The sequence below is a fragment of the Physeter macrocephalus genome, chromosome 14 (assembly GCF_002837175.3).
Source record: "Physeter macrocephalus isolate SW-GA chromosome 14, ASM283717v5, whole genome shotgun sequence".
Classification (NCBI taxonomy): domain Eukaryota; kingdom Metazoa; phylum Chordata; class Mammalia; order Artiodactyla; family Physeteridae; genus Physeter; species Physeter macrocephalus.
The window spans coordinates 100,702,626-100,722,668 of record NC_041227.1 but is presented as its reverse complement, the minus strand read 5'-3'; the positions used below and the strand labels follow the sequence as shown (position 1 = coordinate 100,722,668).

General features: G+C 38.3%; 1 protein-coding gene across 1 annotated transcript in view; it reads right to left on the bottom strand.

Annotated features, from left to right (window-relative positions):
- Window positions 1-20,043, bottom strand: part of APPBP2 (amyloid beta precursor protein binding protein 2) — a 72,137-nt gene that overhangs the window by 29,484 nt on the left and 22,610 nt on the right. The window contains exons 2-4 of the mRNA XM_024127636.3: window positions 15,738-15,826; window positions 11,662-11,813; window positions 6,381-6,504 (exon numbers count right to left, since the gene is read on the bottom strand). Of these exons, the coding sequence (XP_023983404.1) occupies window positions 6,381-6,504; window positions 11,662-11,813; window positions 15,738-15,826 (365 nt within the window). The remainder of the gene's footprint in view (window positions 1-6,380; window positions 6,505-11,661; window positions 11,814-15,737; window positions 15,827-20,043) is intronic.

Below are 20,043 nucleotides of genomic sequence, written 5' to 3'. Positions count from 1 at the left end.
TGGCCTCATAGAGTAAGTTAGGAAGTGTTCCTTCCTCTTGATTTTTTTGAAGACTTTGAGAAGAATTGGTGTTAATTCTTCTTTTATTTTTTTAAAAAATATTTATTTATTTATTTGGCTGCATCAGGTCTTAGTTGCAGCACGCACAATCTTCATTGTGGTGGTGGGATCGTTCGTTGTGGCAAAAGGGCTCTGCATTGCAGCGCACGGGCTTCTCTCTAGCTGTGCTCAGGCTTAGTTGCCCCACAGCACGTGGGATCTTAGTTCCTTGACCAGGGATCGAACCCGCGTCCCCTGCATTGGAAGGCAGATTCTTAACCACTGGACCACCAGGGAAGTCCCTATCTTCTTTTAATGTTTGGTACAATTCACTACTGAAGTCTTCTCGTCTTGGACTTTTCTTTTTTGGAAGGTTTCTGATTACTGATTCAATCTCTTTGTTATAGGTTTGTTCAGAATTTTAATTTTTTTCTTGGGTCAGTTTAGGTAACTTGTGTATTTCTAAGAAATACCTGTCTGGTGTGGTTTTAATTTTAAGTGGGGAAGCAAAGCACTGTGAGATGTAGCAGATACTGCTGGCTCCCTAACCAAGTCATTTTTCCCATCTCATGCTTGTTGGCAGAACCCTGATTTTGTTAGGCACTGACCCCTTTCTCATAGGACTCATAAGTAAATCATGATTAGTTTAAGCCAATCCTAACATGGTGATCCCATTCAGATTGCCACTGATTGATTCAGAGGTCAACAAATGACCTAGCTCTGGTTAATGAGACTCAAGGGTACATCAGCTAGGTGGTTTCTGAGAAAGGCTCCTTTGTCATTAGAGATAAAATATGGTCTTTCTTCTGCTGGACAATGTGGAATCTGCATGTGATACTTCAAACCACAGCAGCAGTCTTACAATCACTGGGGATAGAGGAGCCAGAAGATGGAAAAAACCTAGTTCCCTGATAACCTCTATGAATTCTGAATTAACCCATCCTGGAGGTTCTTGACTTTGTATTGATTATCTTTTTAATAAAATTCTTTGTATTTTCAGGGTGCTGTGTTTATGTAGAGGGCTACTATCTTATTTGCTATACATGGGTTTATGACCTTTTTGTGGATTGTACATTTTATTATCAATATCCCTTTTGCATCAACTAATGGTTTTTATCCTGAATTCTGCTTTTATTGTTAATATTATTGTCTTGGGGTATTTTCTTTTAACAATATATAGCTGGGTTTCATTTTTTATTTATTATTATTATTTTTAAAGCATTGCTTTATTATTTTATTTTTGGTTGCGTTGGGTCTTAGTTGTGGGATCTGCCTTGCAGCATGTGGGATCTTTCGTTTGCAGTGCGCGGGCTCCAGAGCATGTGGGCTCTGTAGTTTGCAGCACACGGGCTCTCTAGTTGAGGAACGCGGGCTTAGCTGCCCCGCGGCATGTGGGATCTTAGTTCCCTGATCAGGGATGGAACCTGCGTCCCCTACACTGGAAGGCAGATTCTTAACCACTGGACCACCAGGGAAGTCCCTGGGTTTCATTTTTTAACCTTCTTGGCAGTTGCTGTTTCTAGATAGGGGAATTGAGCCCATTTACATGGTCATAGTTATATTTGGTTTTAATTGTTTCACTTTTTTCAGTTATTATACTTAGTTATTTCCTCTATTCTCTTTGCTTATTTATCTACCTTGGACAAGTTTCCAATCATTCTTACCCCTACTCCCACTATTCTAATTTGGAATGTCTATCGTATTTTTCCATTAGTCAATTTATTATATACCCCTCCCTAGCACTGACAATATTTGAACATTAAATGATAGGCATTCATATTCCCCTTACCAAGATAAGACCTTTATAACACTTTCTTATACTACTACATTTTCCCAAATGTGTATTTTTAAAATAGGCTATCATATAATATATGCCCAACAGCAAGCAACCTGAACATAATAACATGAGCCTCAATTTTCCATCCAAAAAGGTTTTTTGCCAACTTGAATACATCAAGTTTTAGGGATATATATGATAACATTTTGAAATTTGTAATATTTAAATCATCTTTATGCTATGTTATAAATACATATTTAAAATCTAAACTAAATTTTCAAAAATTAATTCTCCTTCTTGTAATTTATGAAATGTTACCCAAACTATTCACATGCATCTTAAAACATTTATCTTCATCATCACCAAACTACTTCTGAGTCATCTAACAGTTTTTTCAGAGTAAAACATTTTCACTTGCTTGAAAATCAGCACTTTTGAGTCTGGTATCATGTCCCTAGAAATGTTATCTAAAGGTACCAGCAACCATTTGCAAACCATTAAGACAGTTGGGCTTTCCCATTCCACCTAAGACAAGTAGACACCCATAATCTCCACAACCAAACCACTTAATGCATCACATTTCAAAGTAATATTCAAGAAGCCAGTTAATAAAGATATCTAACACAACTATAAGGTTATGACCCCTAGAATGATTCTAAATTTTGTGTTAAATTATGTTAAATTCCATTACTTCCGTAAAAAGAAAATTCTGCCAGGTGTCCTCTATGAGCTTCCTGGTATTGGCACTGGCTGAGTTTCAGGCTAACATTTCTTTCCCAAACAGTACTTTGTTGTTCAAAACAAGAGACTTGAAAGAACATCACATAACATGAGGGACTTTGTAAGGCAACTCTTTTTTCAATTTTCAGGTGGAAAAAACACAAACAAACTTATCTTACATTTAATAGTATGTGGTAACTGAGAATTTCTGTCTTGTTATTTCTAAAATTTCCCTTTCATTTCCAGTTTGAAAAAAAATCCTTACATAAGACATATTACAAATTCACAATTTGTTCTTCATTCTTTCCACTCCATTACGTCTAACTATATATTACAATATTCACTGCTTACCACTGTTTCTACACCATCCTTCCCTGTCTTGAGATTTGTTACTATTGAACTTTTATTTGGTTAGAGATATTCCTTGACTATTTTCCTCAGATAAAGTACCTGGAGATATATTTGGTATCTACAAATTTGAAAAATTTGAATTTTATCCTAAAAGTTTGTGAAATGTAGTATTTTCTCAGTAATTGAGATACTGCTCTTGTCTCTTTGCTTCTAACTCCTATTTATCCTTGGATTTCAAGAAATTCACCTGCTTCGGGCGCAAGGTTCTTTTTCAATCTAGATTCAAGTCTTTTCCCTCCAGTTCAGAAGTTCCATTTTTCACTTAAAATCCCCAAAATACACCAAAATAGTAATTGTGGTTATTTCTAGGCAGCAGGGTTACAGATAATATTTATTTTCTTCTTCATAGTTTTCTGTATGCTTTCAATTTGTTTGGTAATAGACGTGCACATGAGAACAAACAAAGCTATTAAACAGAAAGCAAGTAAACGAAACTAGGCAGAGTCTTCAAGGAATAAAACAAAGACTGAGAAATGGTACCAGGTTTAACAAAAAGAGTCTCTGACATTTGCTCTATACTGCTTCCATGCCAGCCCCAGATTAGAAACTGGTTTTGTGCTATTAAAGTTAAAAACACACTGTTACATTAGGCTCAAAGCTCCTGGGATTGGCTAAAGGATTTCATTAGTATCTGTTCTCCAAAATAATCCTCTCCCAAATCAATTAAAAGCTAAGTAAGAATAATTTAACATTTTTTCAAAAAACACTACTATAATAATAAAAATTATCTTTACGTCTGTAATGGCCAAGAATTTAGCAAGCAAAGCTGTGTAGAAGCAAATTTTATTTTGAAATTTAAAATTCTTAAGAACAAGATGTCTAGGTATACAGGCAGTAAGCTGGTATAAATAGTTTTGTTTCTTGGCACAGGTATTTTCCTATTCACATGGGCTTGCTGTGAAAACAGCCCGAACACTCACAGTATTGACAGTTACCTGTCCAATATTCCCCTCTCCTCCTTCCTTAATGTAGACCCATGAGTTCACTTGGGGCAGCAAAATGCACAGTTAAAAATGTTTTGCACGGGCTTCCCTGGTGGTGCAGTGGTTGTGAGTCCGCCTGCCGATGCCGGGGACACGGGTTTGTACCCCAGTCCGGAAAGATCCCACATGCTGCGGAGCGGCTGGGCCCGTGAGCCATGGCTGCTGAGCCTGCACGTCCAGAGCCTGTGCTCCGCGACCCAAGAGGCCACAACAGTGAGAGGCCCGCGTGCCGCAAAAAAAAAAAAAAAAAAAAAATGTTTTGCTCTCCAGACCACCTTATCCTGGTTGGAGGATGTGCAGAATGTGTCCCAGTTTCCCAGTTTCAAAGAGAAGTAGTACGTAAAGAAGATAAGGCTAGGCCTCTGGGAAAGCTATTTTTTCTGACTGAAAAAAAAAAAAAAGAAAGGAAAAGGAAGCAGACTCAGCGGGCATGAGCCCTTTGCCCTTCTCCTTGCCCGTAGCGTTTGCAAACATAATGACGTGAGCTACATGCTAAAGATGACAAAATAGGAAAAAGAAGAGGAGCCGTGGTAATTTGAGAAAACTAAATCTTTTGGTTATATTAATGCAAAATTTATATAAGAGCCTTAAAATCAGACAGATAGGAGAAATATTAGTTATCTGGATGGAATAAATCTTCTGACTTTGTGCATAAAAAGCAAGCACTTACAAGAAGAAAATGTTTTACCTTTTGGTCAAAAGACTGCTTGCAATGAAAGAGCAATCTACAATGAAATCATACAAAATGGGTTTTCTGTTCTAAATTAACTAGTTCATATACAAAGAAACATTTAGCTAGCCCCTAAAATCCCTATGAGATAGTCTAGTCTTCTATTCCTAGGATAGGCAGAAGTGGGGAGGAAAGATGACACAGATTACCAGTACTACAAATTACAGGCCCAATACCAATCCTTTTATAGTTTCTGCACACAAGTATTACTATAATTTATCATAAAAATCTGCGGGAAATTATCCTAAGCTTCTAAAATATTATTTATAATTAAGTTTGCACATTATAAAATTAACTTCAGGATTTGAATGTTTGTCTAACACAGGTAAGCCCTGTATAAAATGGGGTAATAACCTCAAAAGATTGAGCAGAGAGAGCTTTAGTCAATGGTAGCATAAATCAACAATGGTTTTATATAGAAGAACCTGTATTCTAGCTCTGAAGAGGTGCAGATTTAATTAACCCATCTCTAAGGTACAAAAAAAATATGACCCCTTATTCAATAAAAATAGAAGAATATAAATTCAGTAAACTGACCAGATTCTGGTTAACTTAGGACAAAGAATTATTTTGTTTTTAAACTTTATTTCAATTTCCCTTTAGTTTCATAAAAAAATTCTTTTTAAGAAATGTCAAATCAAATGGAGGGGACAGAGAGAAAACCTACATGAAAATAGCTAAAACTAAATGTTACATATACAAAAAAAATAAAGACAGTAAAATCAAAGAGTTACTTCTGGATTTGCTTGCCTTTCATTTAAGTAAATCTGTTAAAAAATGTATTTTAAAGAAAGGTTAGGGGGACTTCCCTGGCTGTCCAGTGGTTAAGACTTCACCTTCCAATGCAGGGGTGTGGGTTCAATCCCTGGTCAGGGAGCTAAGATCCCAGGTGCCTCGCAGCCAAAAATCCAAAACATAAAACAGAAGCAATACTGTAACAAATTCAATAAAGACTTTAAAAATGGTCCACATCGAAAAAAAAGAAAGGTTAGGGACTTCCCTGGTGGTCCAGTGGTTAAGACTCCATGCTCCCAATGCAGGGGGCCGAGGTTCGATCTCTGGTCAGGGAACTAGATCTCACATGCCGCAACTAAAAACAAAAGATCCCACATGCCACAACTAAAGATTCCACACACCTCAACGAAGATCCTGCAAGCAAGCAGCAACAAAGATTCCTGCATGCTACAACTAAGACCCTGTGCAGCCAAATAAATAATAAATAAATATTTTTTTTAAAAAAAAGGTTATTTAGAAGTAAAATATTAATCAGGTTATGTACAATTCCAGAAATGTAAACGGAGCACAGTAAAAACAAAACAAAACACACACACACACACACACACACACACACACACACACACACACTCAAGAAGGGACTTCCCTCGTGGCACAGTGGTCAAGAATCTGCCTGCCAATGCAGGGGACACTGGTTTGATCTCTGGTCCAGGAAGATCCCACATGCCACGGAGCAACTAAACCCGTGTGCCACAACTGAGCTCGCATGCCACAACTACTGAAGCCCATGCTCCACAAGAAGAGAAGCCGCCGTAAGGAGAAGCCCACACACTGCAACAAAGAGTAGCCCCCGCTCACTGCACTAGAGAAAGCCTGCACGCAGCAACAAAGACCCAACACAGACTAAAATAAATAAATAAATAAAAATTTTTAAAAAGCCACTAATACCATTACAGCATGTAATTAAAGGACTGTTTCAACTTACCTCACACAACATTCTACTGCACGAAACCAATGAAGCATCTCATCATGTAGAGTACACAACTGAAGGCAAGACAGGAAAACTTTCTCAGCATCACTGTACCAGCCTGCATCTGAAAGAAAGCCACCTAAGGGACAAGAAAAACCAAAAACTTTAGATAATTTAATAAATCACCTGAAAGCTAAAATGACATGCTTACAATGATTATTACCTAAAATGAAAAAACCTCTGTTTATTCTGAAACAAAGATACTAATTGTGAAATTTTTTTAAAGAAAGGAACTTTCAAATTAGGAAAATTAGGGCTTCCCTGGTGGCGCAGTTGTTGAGAATCTGTCTGCTAATGCAGGGGACACGGGTTCGAGCCCTGGTCTGGGAGGATCCCACATGCCGCGCAGCAACTAGGCCCGTGAGCCACAACTACTGAGCCTGCGCGTCTGGAGCCTGTGCTCTGCAACAAGAGAGGCCGCGACAGTGAGAGGTCCGCGCACCGCGATGAAGGGTGGCCCCCGCTTGCCACAACTAGAGAAAGGCCTCGCACAGAAACGAAGACCCAACACAGCAAAAATTAATTAATAAATTAATAAACTCCTACCCCCAACATCGTCTTAAAAAAAATTGTATAAAAAAAAAACAAATTAGGGAAATTAGATCAAAGTTGAGACCCTGAATAAGGAGTAAAGAGTTTTTGTTTTGTTTTTTACTTTCGGCTGCATTGGGTCTTCATTGCTGCGTGCGGGCTTTCTCTAGTTGCGGCGAGCAGGGGCTACTCTTCGTTGCGGTGCGCGGGCTTCTTGTTGCGGTGGCTTCTCTTGCTGTGGAGCACAGGCTCTAGGCGCGCGGGCTTCAGTAGTTGTGGCACGCGGGCTCAGTAGCTGTGGCGCACAGGCTTAGTAACTCGGCGGCATGTGGGATCTTGCCCAACCAAGGATCAAACCTGTGTCCTCTGCTCTGGCAGGCCGATTCTTAACCGCTGTGCCACCAGGGAAGTCCCAGGAGTCAAGAGTTTTAGCTTTGGGCTTCCCTGGTGGCGCAGTGGTTAAGAATCCGCCTGCCAATGCAGGGGACATGGGTTCGATCCCTGGTACGGGAAGATCCCACATGCCTCGGAGCAACTAAGCCCGTGCACCACAACTACTGAGCCTGCGCTCTAGAGCCCGCAAGCCACAACTACTGAGCCCACTCGCCACAGCTACTAAGACCGTGCATCTAGAGCCCGTGCTCTGAAGCAAGAGAAGCCACCGCAATGAGAAGCCCACGCAGAGCAACGAAGAGTAGCCCCTGCTCACCGCAACTAGAGAAAGCCAGCACATCAATGAAGACCCAATGCAGCCAAAAATAAATAAATTTTTTTTTAAAAAAAGAGTTTTAGCCCTCTAAAAGTACTTCATCGCCTAAGAGTTGACATTTTCCAGCTAATTAGCCACTATATTTAGTGATTTGTCTAACATTTTCATCATGCAGGGTAAACATAACTTTCCAATCTCTCCATACCCAATCCCAAAGAGGATAAAGATATCTGAATAAACTTAATCTTCTTAGCATAACAGCACATCATAGAGGATACACAGATAAAAGAGACAGTAGTGCTTGCTCATCTTAATTTTTTTTTTAGCAAAAAATTAAACTGCTGTCCTCCAACAGTCATAATGCATGGGGCATCTGGGCATCATTTCCTTAGGATACTGTCCATCTTTTTAGAGGCTCTTGACCCCCTCCTAATAGTTTAATACATTTTCTAATAGTGTCAACTAATCTTAATAGTGTCAATAGTATCTGGGTCAAGAAAAAATATATTTTGCTCAGACTGGTGTTTCATGTTTAATTAAAGCTATATGAAATGAAACAAATATTTTAACTGGAGAGAAGTGTGCTTTATGACATTTTATCCCCCCAAATATGACATTTTAGGGTCCTCACTGAATGACTGGAATAATGAGATTATAATATTCATATGAAGCAACCTCCTACTCATTATCTCAACATATTGTGCACTGTGCTGAGTTATTAGGCTATTATCTCTCAGCTTCAAACCAACCCTTCTAGACTGTTTTATGATGCTGGGCTAGGACTCTATAACCACATTTCTCCTCTGCCAGCTGGCTCCCTAGTAGTCTCTACCAAAGAAGGTACTAGAGAGAAAGGCTGTAAGACTGGAGAAGTAAGAGACACTCCCTGATAGCTTCCAGTTTCTGCCAGCAATGCCCCTGCTAACAGCAGTGTCCCAGGGTAATGTTTCTTTACTCTGGCAGTAGCAATTCATCTCAGTAAGCCAATTCCAGCTGCAGTTTTCCAACACTTACAGAACCTGATTCACAGCACCCCATCAGAGAGACACTAGTAGCAGCCAGTCAGGTGTCCCTCCTAGAGGTCGAGATTCTAGACCCACGAGCTCCCTTCTCAGAACTCTGAGACACCTGTACCAGCCAAGCAGCATCCCAGCTCTGTGAGGTACCTCCTCAAGCTTCTTTTTTTTTTTTTTTCTTTTGGCCACGCCATGCAGCTTGTGGGATCTTAGTTCCCTGACCAGGGACTGAACGCTGTGAAAATACTAAAGACCTTTAAATTATATACTTTAAATGGGTGCACTGTATGGTATGTGAATTATATCTCAATAAAGCTGTTATTTTTAAAAAGTTTCCATCATGTATACTTCTGGTATGAAGTTTTTTCACTGTTTTGGTAATTTTAGGATCAAGACAGATAATATAACTGAATCTGTTAGGACTTGGTTCTAACTCCAAGATACTTGTTCGATCTGGCTCCTTACAGTGGCCAGACTGGTACAAGTGAAGAGACAACAGAGGACCTCAATGAACATTAGCCTTCCTGCTTTGCATCTTCCTTGATACTAAATATCTCCCACATAGATTTTTACATGACCACCTAGGACTAAATGGATGTCAATATTAACATTCATCTAGGTCACAAACACTCTATTAAGAGACATTCTTTAGTCACAATTCTTTGTTGCAATTTATATTCCACAAGACTATCAAAGGATAAATGCTGAGGGTTCTTTTCAGAAAAGAATGTTAAGTTCCTCCAAGCAAACTCTCTATGACCACTACAAAAAAATTTTTTTTTCCTAATACTGACGGAAATGATCATGAAAACTTGGCAAAGAAAGTAAATGTGCACGTGCCAAAGAGAGAGAGAGAAAAAACATGCACACACACACACATTAATGTGAGAAGTTAAAAATGAAAGGTAGGGTTTCCCTGGTGCCGCAGTGGTTAAGAATCCACCTGCCAACGCAGCGGGCACGGGTTCGAGCCCTGGTCCGGGAAGATCCCACATGCTGCGGGGCGACTAAGCCCGTGCGCCGCAACTACTGAAGCCCACGCGCCTCTGCAACAAGAGGAGCCACCACGATGAGAAGCCCACGCACCGCAACAAAGAGTAGCCCCCCGCTCCCCACAACTAGAGAAAGCCTGCGTGCAGCAACAAAGACTCAACGCAGCCAAAAATAAATAAATAAATAAAATAAATTTATAAAATAAAAAAATGGGCAGAGGATCTGAATAGACATTTTTCCAAAAAAGACATACAGATGGCCAACAGATACATGAAAAGATGCTCCACATCACTAATCATCAGAGAAATGCAAATCAAAACCACAATGAGAAACCATCTCACACCTGTCAGGATGGCTGTCATCACCAGAAAACAACAATTAACGAGTGTTCACGAGGGTGTGGAGACAAGGGAACCTCCTGCACTGCTGGTGGGGCTGTAAATTGGCATAGCTACTATGGAGAACAGTGTGGAGGTTGCTCAAAAAATTTAATATAGAACTGCCATATGATCTAGCAATTTTACTTCTGGGTATTTATCCAAAAAAGGCAAAAACACTAACTCAAAAAAGATATATGCACCTCAATGTTCAGTGAAGCATTATTTATAATAGCCAAGATATGTAAGCAACCTAAATGTCCATCAACGGATGAATGAATGGATAAAGAAGGTGTGAGATATATTTATACACACAACAGTGGAATATTACCCAACCACAAAAATTAAACATTAAAAAAAAAAAAAGAAAAGAAATCTTGTGACAACACAGATGGATCTAGAGGGTATCATGCTAAGTGAAATAAGTCAGACAGAGAAAGACAAATACCATATGATCTCACTTATACGCAGAATCTAAAAATCAAAACAAACAAACAAAACAAAATGAAAATAGACTCGTAGATACAGAGACCAAACAGCTGGTTGTCAGAGAAAGGAGGTGGGGTGTGGGGTGAAATAGGTGAAGGGGATTAAGAGGTCTGAGCCTCCAGTAAGAAAATAAATAAGCCCTGGGAATGTAATATACAGCCTAAGGAACATGGTCAATAATACTGTAATAACTTTGTACAGGGACTATACTTGTCGTGGCAATCATTTCATAAAGTATGCAAATTCCAAATCACTATGCAGTACACCTCAAACCAACATAATACTGTATGTCAACTACATTTAAATAAAACACACACACACAAATGAGTGTATGTAAAAACCAATGAAAGTTAAATAAGGTCTATAGTCTAGGTAACAGTATTAAACCAGTATCAATTTCCTGGTTTTGATGTTGTCTGTAAATCTACAATCATTTCAAAATAAAAATTTTTCCAAAAACAAAGTAAAAAGGTAGCAATAACTTGAATAAATAATTGCCTGAGACATACTTATCTACGTAGATTTGTAAAAGGCATACTAAAATGTTATGCAAACATTAAACGATATTTTTCTATGTGTGTAGCATATAAAACCTTTTCAGAATCCTTTTCCATTTATGTTTTTAGTATTCTCATACCCATGAGGAAATGGAGATTTACCCTCATTTTAGAGATGGGAAAACTGAGGTCCCAAAAGGATTAAGTCTCACGTCACAACACACAGTAAGCTGGTGAAAGAGGTTGGTAGCAGCTTGACATGGTAGAAAGGCAAGTGGTTTGGAATCACAGCGTCACAGGATTCTAAACTTAGCTCCATTACTATGTGACTTGAGCAAGTTACTCAACTTTCCTGAGTCCGTTTCCTCATTTCTAAAACTCTATTAATACCTTCACATCACTGGAATGTCATGAGGATTTTCTCAAAAGACAGCATTTAGATACATAGTATAGTACTTAGCACAAAGTTAATGTCCAATATATCACATCTCGCTCTTCTGATGTTTTTCTCATAACCTCCCACGTTGACTTTGGGAATGTCCTGTGAGAATCCTTTAATGCCAGCAGGCTTAATTCTGAGTCATGTTACAGGACAAAACACCCCTCTGTTTTACCATTACTTACCTAAAACAAAGCCAACCTGAATGGCTTTTTCCTTTACTGCAGCATCTGATTCCGCTATGTAAGAGCACCGTCTACTGAACGAGTAGGCTAAGACTGAAGCAACTTTCACACCATGATCCATCAAAGCCTGGAAACAATGATGAAGCAAATGTCTGAAAGAGAAGGAAAAGGTCATTTTTGTTTTTATAAAGGTAACATATTTTGTCCTTTTAGAAAGTGCTAACTTTCATGCACATTGTTCCTTCCTGCCTCCGGAAATTTGCACCTGCTGTTCCTTCTACCTAAAAAAGCTCTTCACCACCATCACCTAGTTCTCTCCCATAAACTGGTTAGACTTCAGCTCAAATGTCACTTCCTCCAGGAGATCCTCCCTGTCTCCTGTCTCCCTCAATTCACCAGCCTGATGGGGCCATGGTAGGCCTATCCCAGGATCCCCAAGGACCTTGGAGGTTATGTTAAGGCATTTACTCTTCTATCTAGAAGAGAATAGGGAGCCATTGCCAGCCAGGAAAGATAAGATCAAATATGCTGGTATGTCTGGGGCTCAGAGAATTACGAACAGCAGCAAGCAGCTTACTTGGGACACAGATGACCCTTGCTCAACAAACAGTGGCCTCATCCTACCTCCCCAGGGTACCTCCAGTAATTCCCTATGGTAGTGTTTTCCAGAATGGGGCATGACTATCACTGGGGGCTCTAGGCACAATTTTAGTGGCATATAACCAAATATTTTTCAAAGATTAACATATTTATTTCAATGGGGATTCAAAAATAAAACTTGCAATCTAAAAAAAAAAAAAGTGCTAACTTGCTCTTTTGAAATAACAGTACCATTATTTTCCAAGATGGAATAAGATAAAAAGCAACTATTTGCCTTATGAATTATGAGGTCATAATAATTCACAATTTAGTCTAATATCTTTTACTCAGTGGATCACTGAGTGATTCTGTATATGTAAACTGATGACAATGAAGGATGAAAACAACTTCTAACATCAATCTTAAAAACCAAATTGTCTTGTAATTCAACAATGACCCAATTAAAAAATGGGCAATAGATTTGAATAGAGATTCCTCCAAAGAAAATATACAAAGGCCAATAAGCACAAGAAAAGATGCTCAATATCATTAGTGATTAGGGAAATGCAAATCAAACTCACAATGAGATATGACTTCACACTATCTAGGATGGCTATAATACTACTTTTCAAAAAACAGTGATGGCAAGGATATGGAAAAATTGGAACCCTCATATGTTGGTAATAGGGACATACTGGGTTGGCCAAAAGGTTCATTTGGTTTTTTCCGTAAGACGGCTCTAGCAGCACTTAGTTGTCTTTAGCTTCATTCAAAACAATTTTGTTAGATTGTATGTGACAGCTGTCTTATCAGCGTGCATTAAAAAAAACACTTATCAAAATTGGTGAATTTTTGTGTACCCATTTTAATATTGAAGATGGAAGAAAAAAGCAACATTTTCAGCATATTATGCTTTATTATTTCAAGAAAAGTAAAAACACAACTGAAACACAAAAAAATATTTGTGCAGTATATGGAAAAGGTGCTGTGACTGATTGAACATGTCCAAAGTGGTTTGCGAAGTTTCGTGCTGGAGATTTCTCACTGGACGATGTTCCACAGTTGGGTAGACCAGCTGAAGTTGAAAGCAATCAAATCGAGACATTGAGTTAGGTAGACCAGTTGAAGTTGAAAGCAATCAAATCGAGACATTGATTGAGAACAATCAACGTTATACGGTGCGGGAGATAGCTAACATACTCAAAACATCCAAATCAAGCGTTGAAAATCATTTATACCAGCTTGGTTATATTAATTGCTTTGATGTTTGGGTTCCACATAAGTTAAGAAAAAAAAACCTTCTTGACTGTCTTTCTGCATGGATTCTCTACTTAAATATAATGAAAACGTTCTGTTTCTAAAACAAATTGTGATGGGTGATGAAAAGTGGATACTGTACAATAACGTGGAACGGAAGAGATCGTGGGGCAAGCAAAATGAACCACCACCAACCAAACCAAAGCCCGGTCTTCACCCAAAGAAGGTGATGTTGTGTATATGGTGGGATTGGAAGTGAGTCCTCTATTATGAGCTCCTTCCGGAAAACCAAACAATTAATTCCAACAAGTACTGCTCCCAGTTAGACCAACTGAAAGCAGCACTCAATGAAAAGCGTCCAGAACTAGTCAAAAGAAAACACGTAATCTTCCATCAGGATAATGCAAGACCGCATGTCTCTTTGATGACCAGGCAAAACCTGTTACAGCTTGGCTGGGAAGTTCTGATTCATCCGCTGTATTCACCAGATATTGCACCTTCACATTTCCATTTATTTCGGTCTTCACAAAATTCTCTTAATGGAAAAAATTTCAATTCCCTGGGAGACAGTAAAAGGCACCTGGAACAGTTCTTTGCTCAAAAAGATAAAAAGTTTTGGGAAGAAGGAATTATGAAGCTGCCTGAAAAATGGCAGAAGGTAGTGGAACAAAATGGTGAATATGTTGTTTAATAAAGTTTTTGGTGAAAATGAAAAATGTGTCTTTTATTTTTACTTAAAAACCAAAGGCACTTTTTTGGCCAACCCAATAAAATGGTGCAGCTGCTGTGGGAAACAATTTAGGAGTTACTCAAAAAGTTAAACCTAGGTTTACCCTAGTTATATATACATACAAGAGAAGTGAAAACATACATCCACACAGAATCTTGTCCATGAGCACTCACAGCAGCATTATTCATAATGGCCAAAAGGTAGAAACAACCCAAATGTTCATCAACAGATGACTAGATAACCAAAACATAGTATATCCACACAATGGAAAACTGATACAAACAACAACCATGAATGAACCTTGAAAACATTATAGGTAAAATCCAGTCACGAAACACCACATACTGTATGAAATGTCTAGAGCAGATAAACCCAGAAACAGAGAGTAGATTAATGGTAGGCTAGAGACCACGGGTAAGGGGAAACAGGGAGTGACTATTAATGGTACAGGGTTTCTTTTGGGAATGATTAAAGTATTCTAGAATTAGATAGTAGTGATAGTTGCAAAAATTTGTGAATATACTAAAAACTAATGAATTGTACAGTTTAAAATGATAAATTTATGGTATGTGAATTATCTCAATAAAAAAACTGCTTTAAACAAAATTGTAAATAACCAAGTCACTGCTTTGCATAAAGGGGGAAAAAAGTCAAACTACATGCATTTAGTTCCACAAATATATTAAACACTTACCAAGGGATCTGGACTTGGTAAAAAGATAACCTGAGAGATGAAAGAGAGGTAGTCCACTAAATCTTTATAATGGCCATCTTTAGAACTGCATAGAGAAATTCAAATCCTAGAAAGCTAACCTTTTCCAAGAGTAAAGAATTTTTTTAAAGTTTTTCTATGGCCTTCTTGTCCCAAAATGAAGCTCTCATCTATTATTTTTTAACAGATTAATTTTAATTAGTCAACTAACCAAGAAATTTCTCTTAGGCTTAGTACACAGGTCACATCCAAAGGTATCCCTAAACAATGAAATCATGTTAGTTTGTTAACATGTTACTTGTTGATTATTTTATCATCTCTTTCTAAAATACAAACTCCATGAGGAAGAGACCTTGTAAAATTTATTCACTGCTGTAACCCCAGCATCTAGAATAGTACTTGACATATACTATGCATTCTAACAAGTATTTACTTAACTTGGCAACATTCATATTAGAGATTAACAATATTTTGTAAAACTATATTCTTATTTTCCCAGAAATATAGGTTAGGAAAAAGAAATGGCATTTCAAGCAAATTTAGGGAAAAATGCTAAAGAGAACAGCAAGGACAATCAAAGGCCATGTCACCTACATCCACATATAACTCCTACTACATAATAGCCAGAACGGGGAAGATGAATTCAGTCTTTCTTCAACACAAAAAGCAAGGGTGGTACTGAAGGTTTCAAAACAATACGAATGTACTTACTGCTACTGAACTGTACACCTAAAATATGGTCACAATGATAAAATTCAGATATGTATAGTTTACCACAATTGTTACAAATGAGTTTACCTTTTATCCAAAGCTCTCAATACTTTAGCAAAAACTTCCAATTCACAAAATTCACTGCCCAGTTGACATAAGCGTCCCTGTTGGTACAGCTGAAATTAAAAACAAACAAAAAAAGATAACATTTAAAATTTTTAATTTAATTTCAATTTCTACTTTACTTATGAATATAATTTGATGGAGTCAATATTTGACGAATTTATGACTATTACTCAAAGTTAAGATTACACAGTAATATCAGGGAAGATGCTTATGCTAAAAGAAATGTAACGCTAACTTAAGAAATCTCTATAATTCATAGAGAACACTTTAATAGCTGTATATAATATTCAGAAATTAATATTTGTATAACAGTATATGGTACATGCTAAGTACTAAAAAGTGCTATATAATTACTTTATTTATTAAACACTAAAAACCGTTATACTCAGGACTTCGCTGCTGGCACAGGGGTTAAGAATCCGCCTGCCAATGTAGGGGACATGGTTCAATCTCTGGTCCGGGAAGATCCCACATGCTGCGGAGCAACTAAGCCCGTGCGCCACAACTACTGAGCCCGCGTGCCACAACTACTGAAGCCTGAGCGCCTAGAGCCCATGCTCCACAACAAAGAGAAGCCACCGCAATGAGAAGCCCACGCGCCGCAATGAAGAATAGCCGCCACTCGCCGCAACTAGAAAAAGCCCACGCACAGCAACGAAGACCCAATGCAGCCAAAAAATAAAAAAATAAATTGATTTAAAAAGAACAATTATATTCAAGAAACTAACCTTTTTTTTTTAAACTTCTTTTTTTCTTAAACAAAACTGGGTAAAGTAAAATTATCAAAATGATAGCAAAGATAATGTCCAGAAGCCAGAACTGGTCACTATGCCCCACTAAGGGCTCTTTAGACTACAAAAACCTCATTTCAGTTTCAGGCATGAAACTTCACAAGCAGACTAACAGTAGATTATATCTAAAGTAATCCAGCATGGCAGGATTTCTGATCATGTCACAATCATTTACTCCTTTTGCCTGACTTTTTTTTTTTCTTTAACATCTTTATTGGAGTGTAATTGCTTTACAATGTCCTGTTAGTTTCTGCTGTGTAACAAAAGTGAATCAGCTATATGTATACATATATCACCATATCCCCTCCCTCTTCCAACTCCCTCCCACCCTCCCTGTCTCACCCCTCTAGGTGGTGACAAAGCACCGAGCTGATCTCCCTGTGTGATACAGCTGCTTCCCACTAACTATCTATTTCACATTTTGTAGTGTATATATGTCAATGCTACTCTCTCACCTCGTCCCAGGTTACCCTTCCCCCTCCCCGTGTCCTCAACTGCATTCACTATGTCTGCATGTTTATTCCTGTCCTGCCCCTAGGTTCATCAGAACCTTTTTTTTTTTTTAGATTCCATATATACATGTTAGCATACAGTATTTGTTCTTCTCTTTCTGAATTCCTTCACTCTGTATGACAGAATCTAAGTCCTTCCAACTCGCTACAACTAGTTCAATTTCATTTCTTTTTATGGCTGAGTAATATTCCATTGTATATATGAGCCACATCTTCTTTATCCATTCATCTGTTGATGGACACTTAGGTTGCTTCCATGTCCCGGATATTGTAAATAGTGCTGCAATGAACACTGTGGTACATGTCTCTTTTTGAATTATGGTTTTCTCAGGGTACATACCCAGTACTGGGATTGCTGGGTCATATGGTAGTTCTATTTTTAGTTTTTTAAAGGACCTCCATACTGTTCTCTGTGACTGTATCAATTTACATTCCCACCAACAGTGCAAGAGGGCTCCCTTTTCTCCACACCCTCGCCAGCATTTATTGTTTGTAGATCTTTTGATGATGGCCATTCTGACCCCTGTGAGGTGATACCTCACTGTAGTTTTTTGTTTTGTTTTGTTTTTGTTTTTGTTTTTTTGCGGTACGCAGGCCTCTCACTGTTGTGGCCTCTCCCATTGCGGAGCACAGGCTCAGCGGCCATGGCTCACGGGCCCAGCCGCTCAGCGGCATGTGGGATCTTCCCGGACCGGGGCACGAACCCATGTCCCCTGCATCGGCAGGCGGACTCTCAACCACTGCGCCACCAGGGAAGCCCCTCACTGTAGCTTTGATTTGCATTTCTCTAATGATTAGTGATGTTGAGCATCCTTTCATGTGTTTGTTGGCAATCTGTCTATCTTCTATGCAGAAATGTCTATTTAGGTCTTCTGCCCATTTCTGGATTGGGTTGTTTGTTTTTTTGATATTGAGCTGCATGAGCTTGTATATTTTGGAGATTAATCCTTTGTCAGTTGCTTTGTTTGCAAATATTTTCTCCCATTCTGAGGGTTGTCTTTTCGTCTTGTTTATGGTTTCCTTTGCTGTGCAAAAGCTTTTAAGTTTCATTAGGTCCCATTTGTTTATTTTTGTTTTTATTTCCATTTCTCTAAGAGGTGGGTTAAACAGGATCTTGCTGTGATTTATGTCATAGAGTGTTCTGCCTATGTTTTCCTCTAAGAGTTTTATAGTGTCTGGCCTTACATTTAGGTCTTTAATCCATTTTGAGTTTATTTTTGTGTATGGTGTTAGGGAGTGTTCTCATTTCATTCTTTTACATGTAACTGTCCAGTTTTCCCAGCATCACTTATTGAAGAGGCTGTCTTTTCTCCACTGTATATTCTTGCCTCCTTTATCAACGATAAGACCCATACGTGTATGGATTTATCTCTGGGCTTTCTATCCTGTTCATTGATCTGTATTTCTGTTTTGTTGCAGCACCATACTGTCTTGATTACTGTAGCTTTGTAGTATAGTCTGAAGTCCAGGAGCCTGATTCCTCCAGCTCCATTTTTTTTTCTCAAGATTGCTTTGGCTATTCAGGGTCTTTTGTGTTTCCATACAAATTGTGAAATTTTTTGTTCCAGTTCTGTGAAAAATGCCATTGGTAGTTTGATAGAGATTGCACTGAATCTGCAGATTGCTTTGGGTAGTATAGTCATTTTCACAATGCTGATTCCTCCAATCCAAGAACATGGTATATCTCTCTATTTGTTTGTATCGTCTTTAATTTCTTTCATCAGTGTCTTGTAGTTTTCTGCATACAGGTCTATTGTCTCCTTAGGTAGGTTTATTCCTAGGTATTTTATTCTTTTTGTTGCAATGGGAAATGGGAGTGTTTCCCTAATTTCTTTCAGATTTTTCGTCGTTAGTGTATAGGAATGCAAGAGATGTGTGCATTAATTTTGTATCCTGCTACTTTACCGAATTCATTGATTAGCTCTAGTAGTGTTCTGGTAGCATCTTTAGGATTCTCTATGTATAGTATCATGTCATCTTCAAACAGTGACAGTTTTACTTCTTCTTTTCCAATTTGGATTCCTTCTATTTCTTTTTCTTCTCTGACTGCCGTGGCTAAAACTTCCAAAACTATGTTGAATAACAGTGGTAAGAGTGGACATCCTTCTCTTCTTTCTGATCTTAGAGGAAATGGTTTCAGTTTTTCACCACTGAGAACGATGTTGGCTGTGGGTTTGTCATATATGGCCTTTATTAGGTTGAGGTAGGTTCCCTCTGTGCCCACTTTCTGGAGAGTTTTTATCATAAATGGGTGCTGAATTCTGTCAAAAGCATTTTCTGCTTCTATTGAGATTATCACATGGTTTTTATCCTTCAGTTTGTTAATATGGTATATGACATTGATTCATTTGGTATATTCAAGAATCCTTGCATTCCTGGGATAAACCCCACTTGATCATGGTGTATGATCCTTTTAATGTGCGGTTGGATTCTGTTGGCTAGTATTTTGTTGAGGATTTTTGCACCTATGTTCATCAGTGACATTGGCCTGTAGTTTTCTTTTTTTGTGACATCTTTGTCTGGTTTTGGTATCAGGGTGATGGTGGCCTCATAGAATGAGTTTGGGAGTGTTCCTTCCTCTGCTATATTTTGGAAGAGTTTGAGAAGGATAGGTGTTAGCTCTTCTCTAAGTGTTTGATAGAATTCACCTGTGAAGCCATCTGGTCCTGGGGCTTTTGTTTGTTGGAAGATTTTTAAGCACAGTCTCAATTTCAGTGCTTGTGATTGGTCTGTTTTTATTTTCTGTTTCTTCCTGGTTCAGTCTGGGAAGGTTGTGGTTTTCTAAGAATTTGTCCATTTCTTCCAGGTTGTCCATTTTGTTGGCATATAGTTGCTTGTAGTAATCTCTCATGATCCTTTGTATTTCTGCAGTGTCAGTTGTTACTTCTTTTTCATTTCTAATTCTATTGATTTGAGCGTCTCCCTTTTTTTCTTGATGAGTCTGGCTAATGGTTTATCAATTTT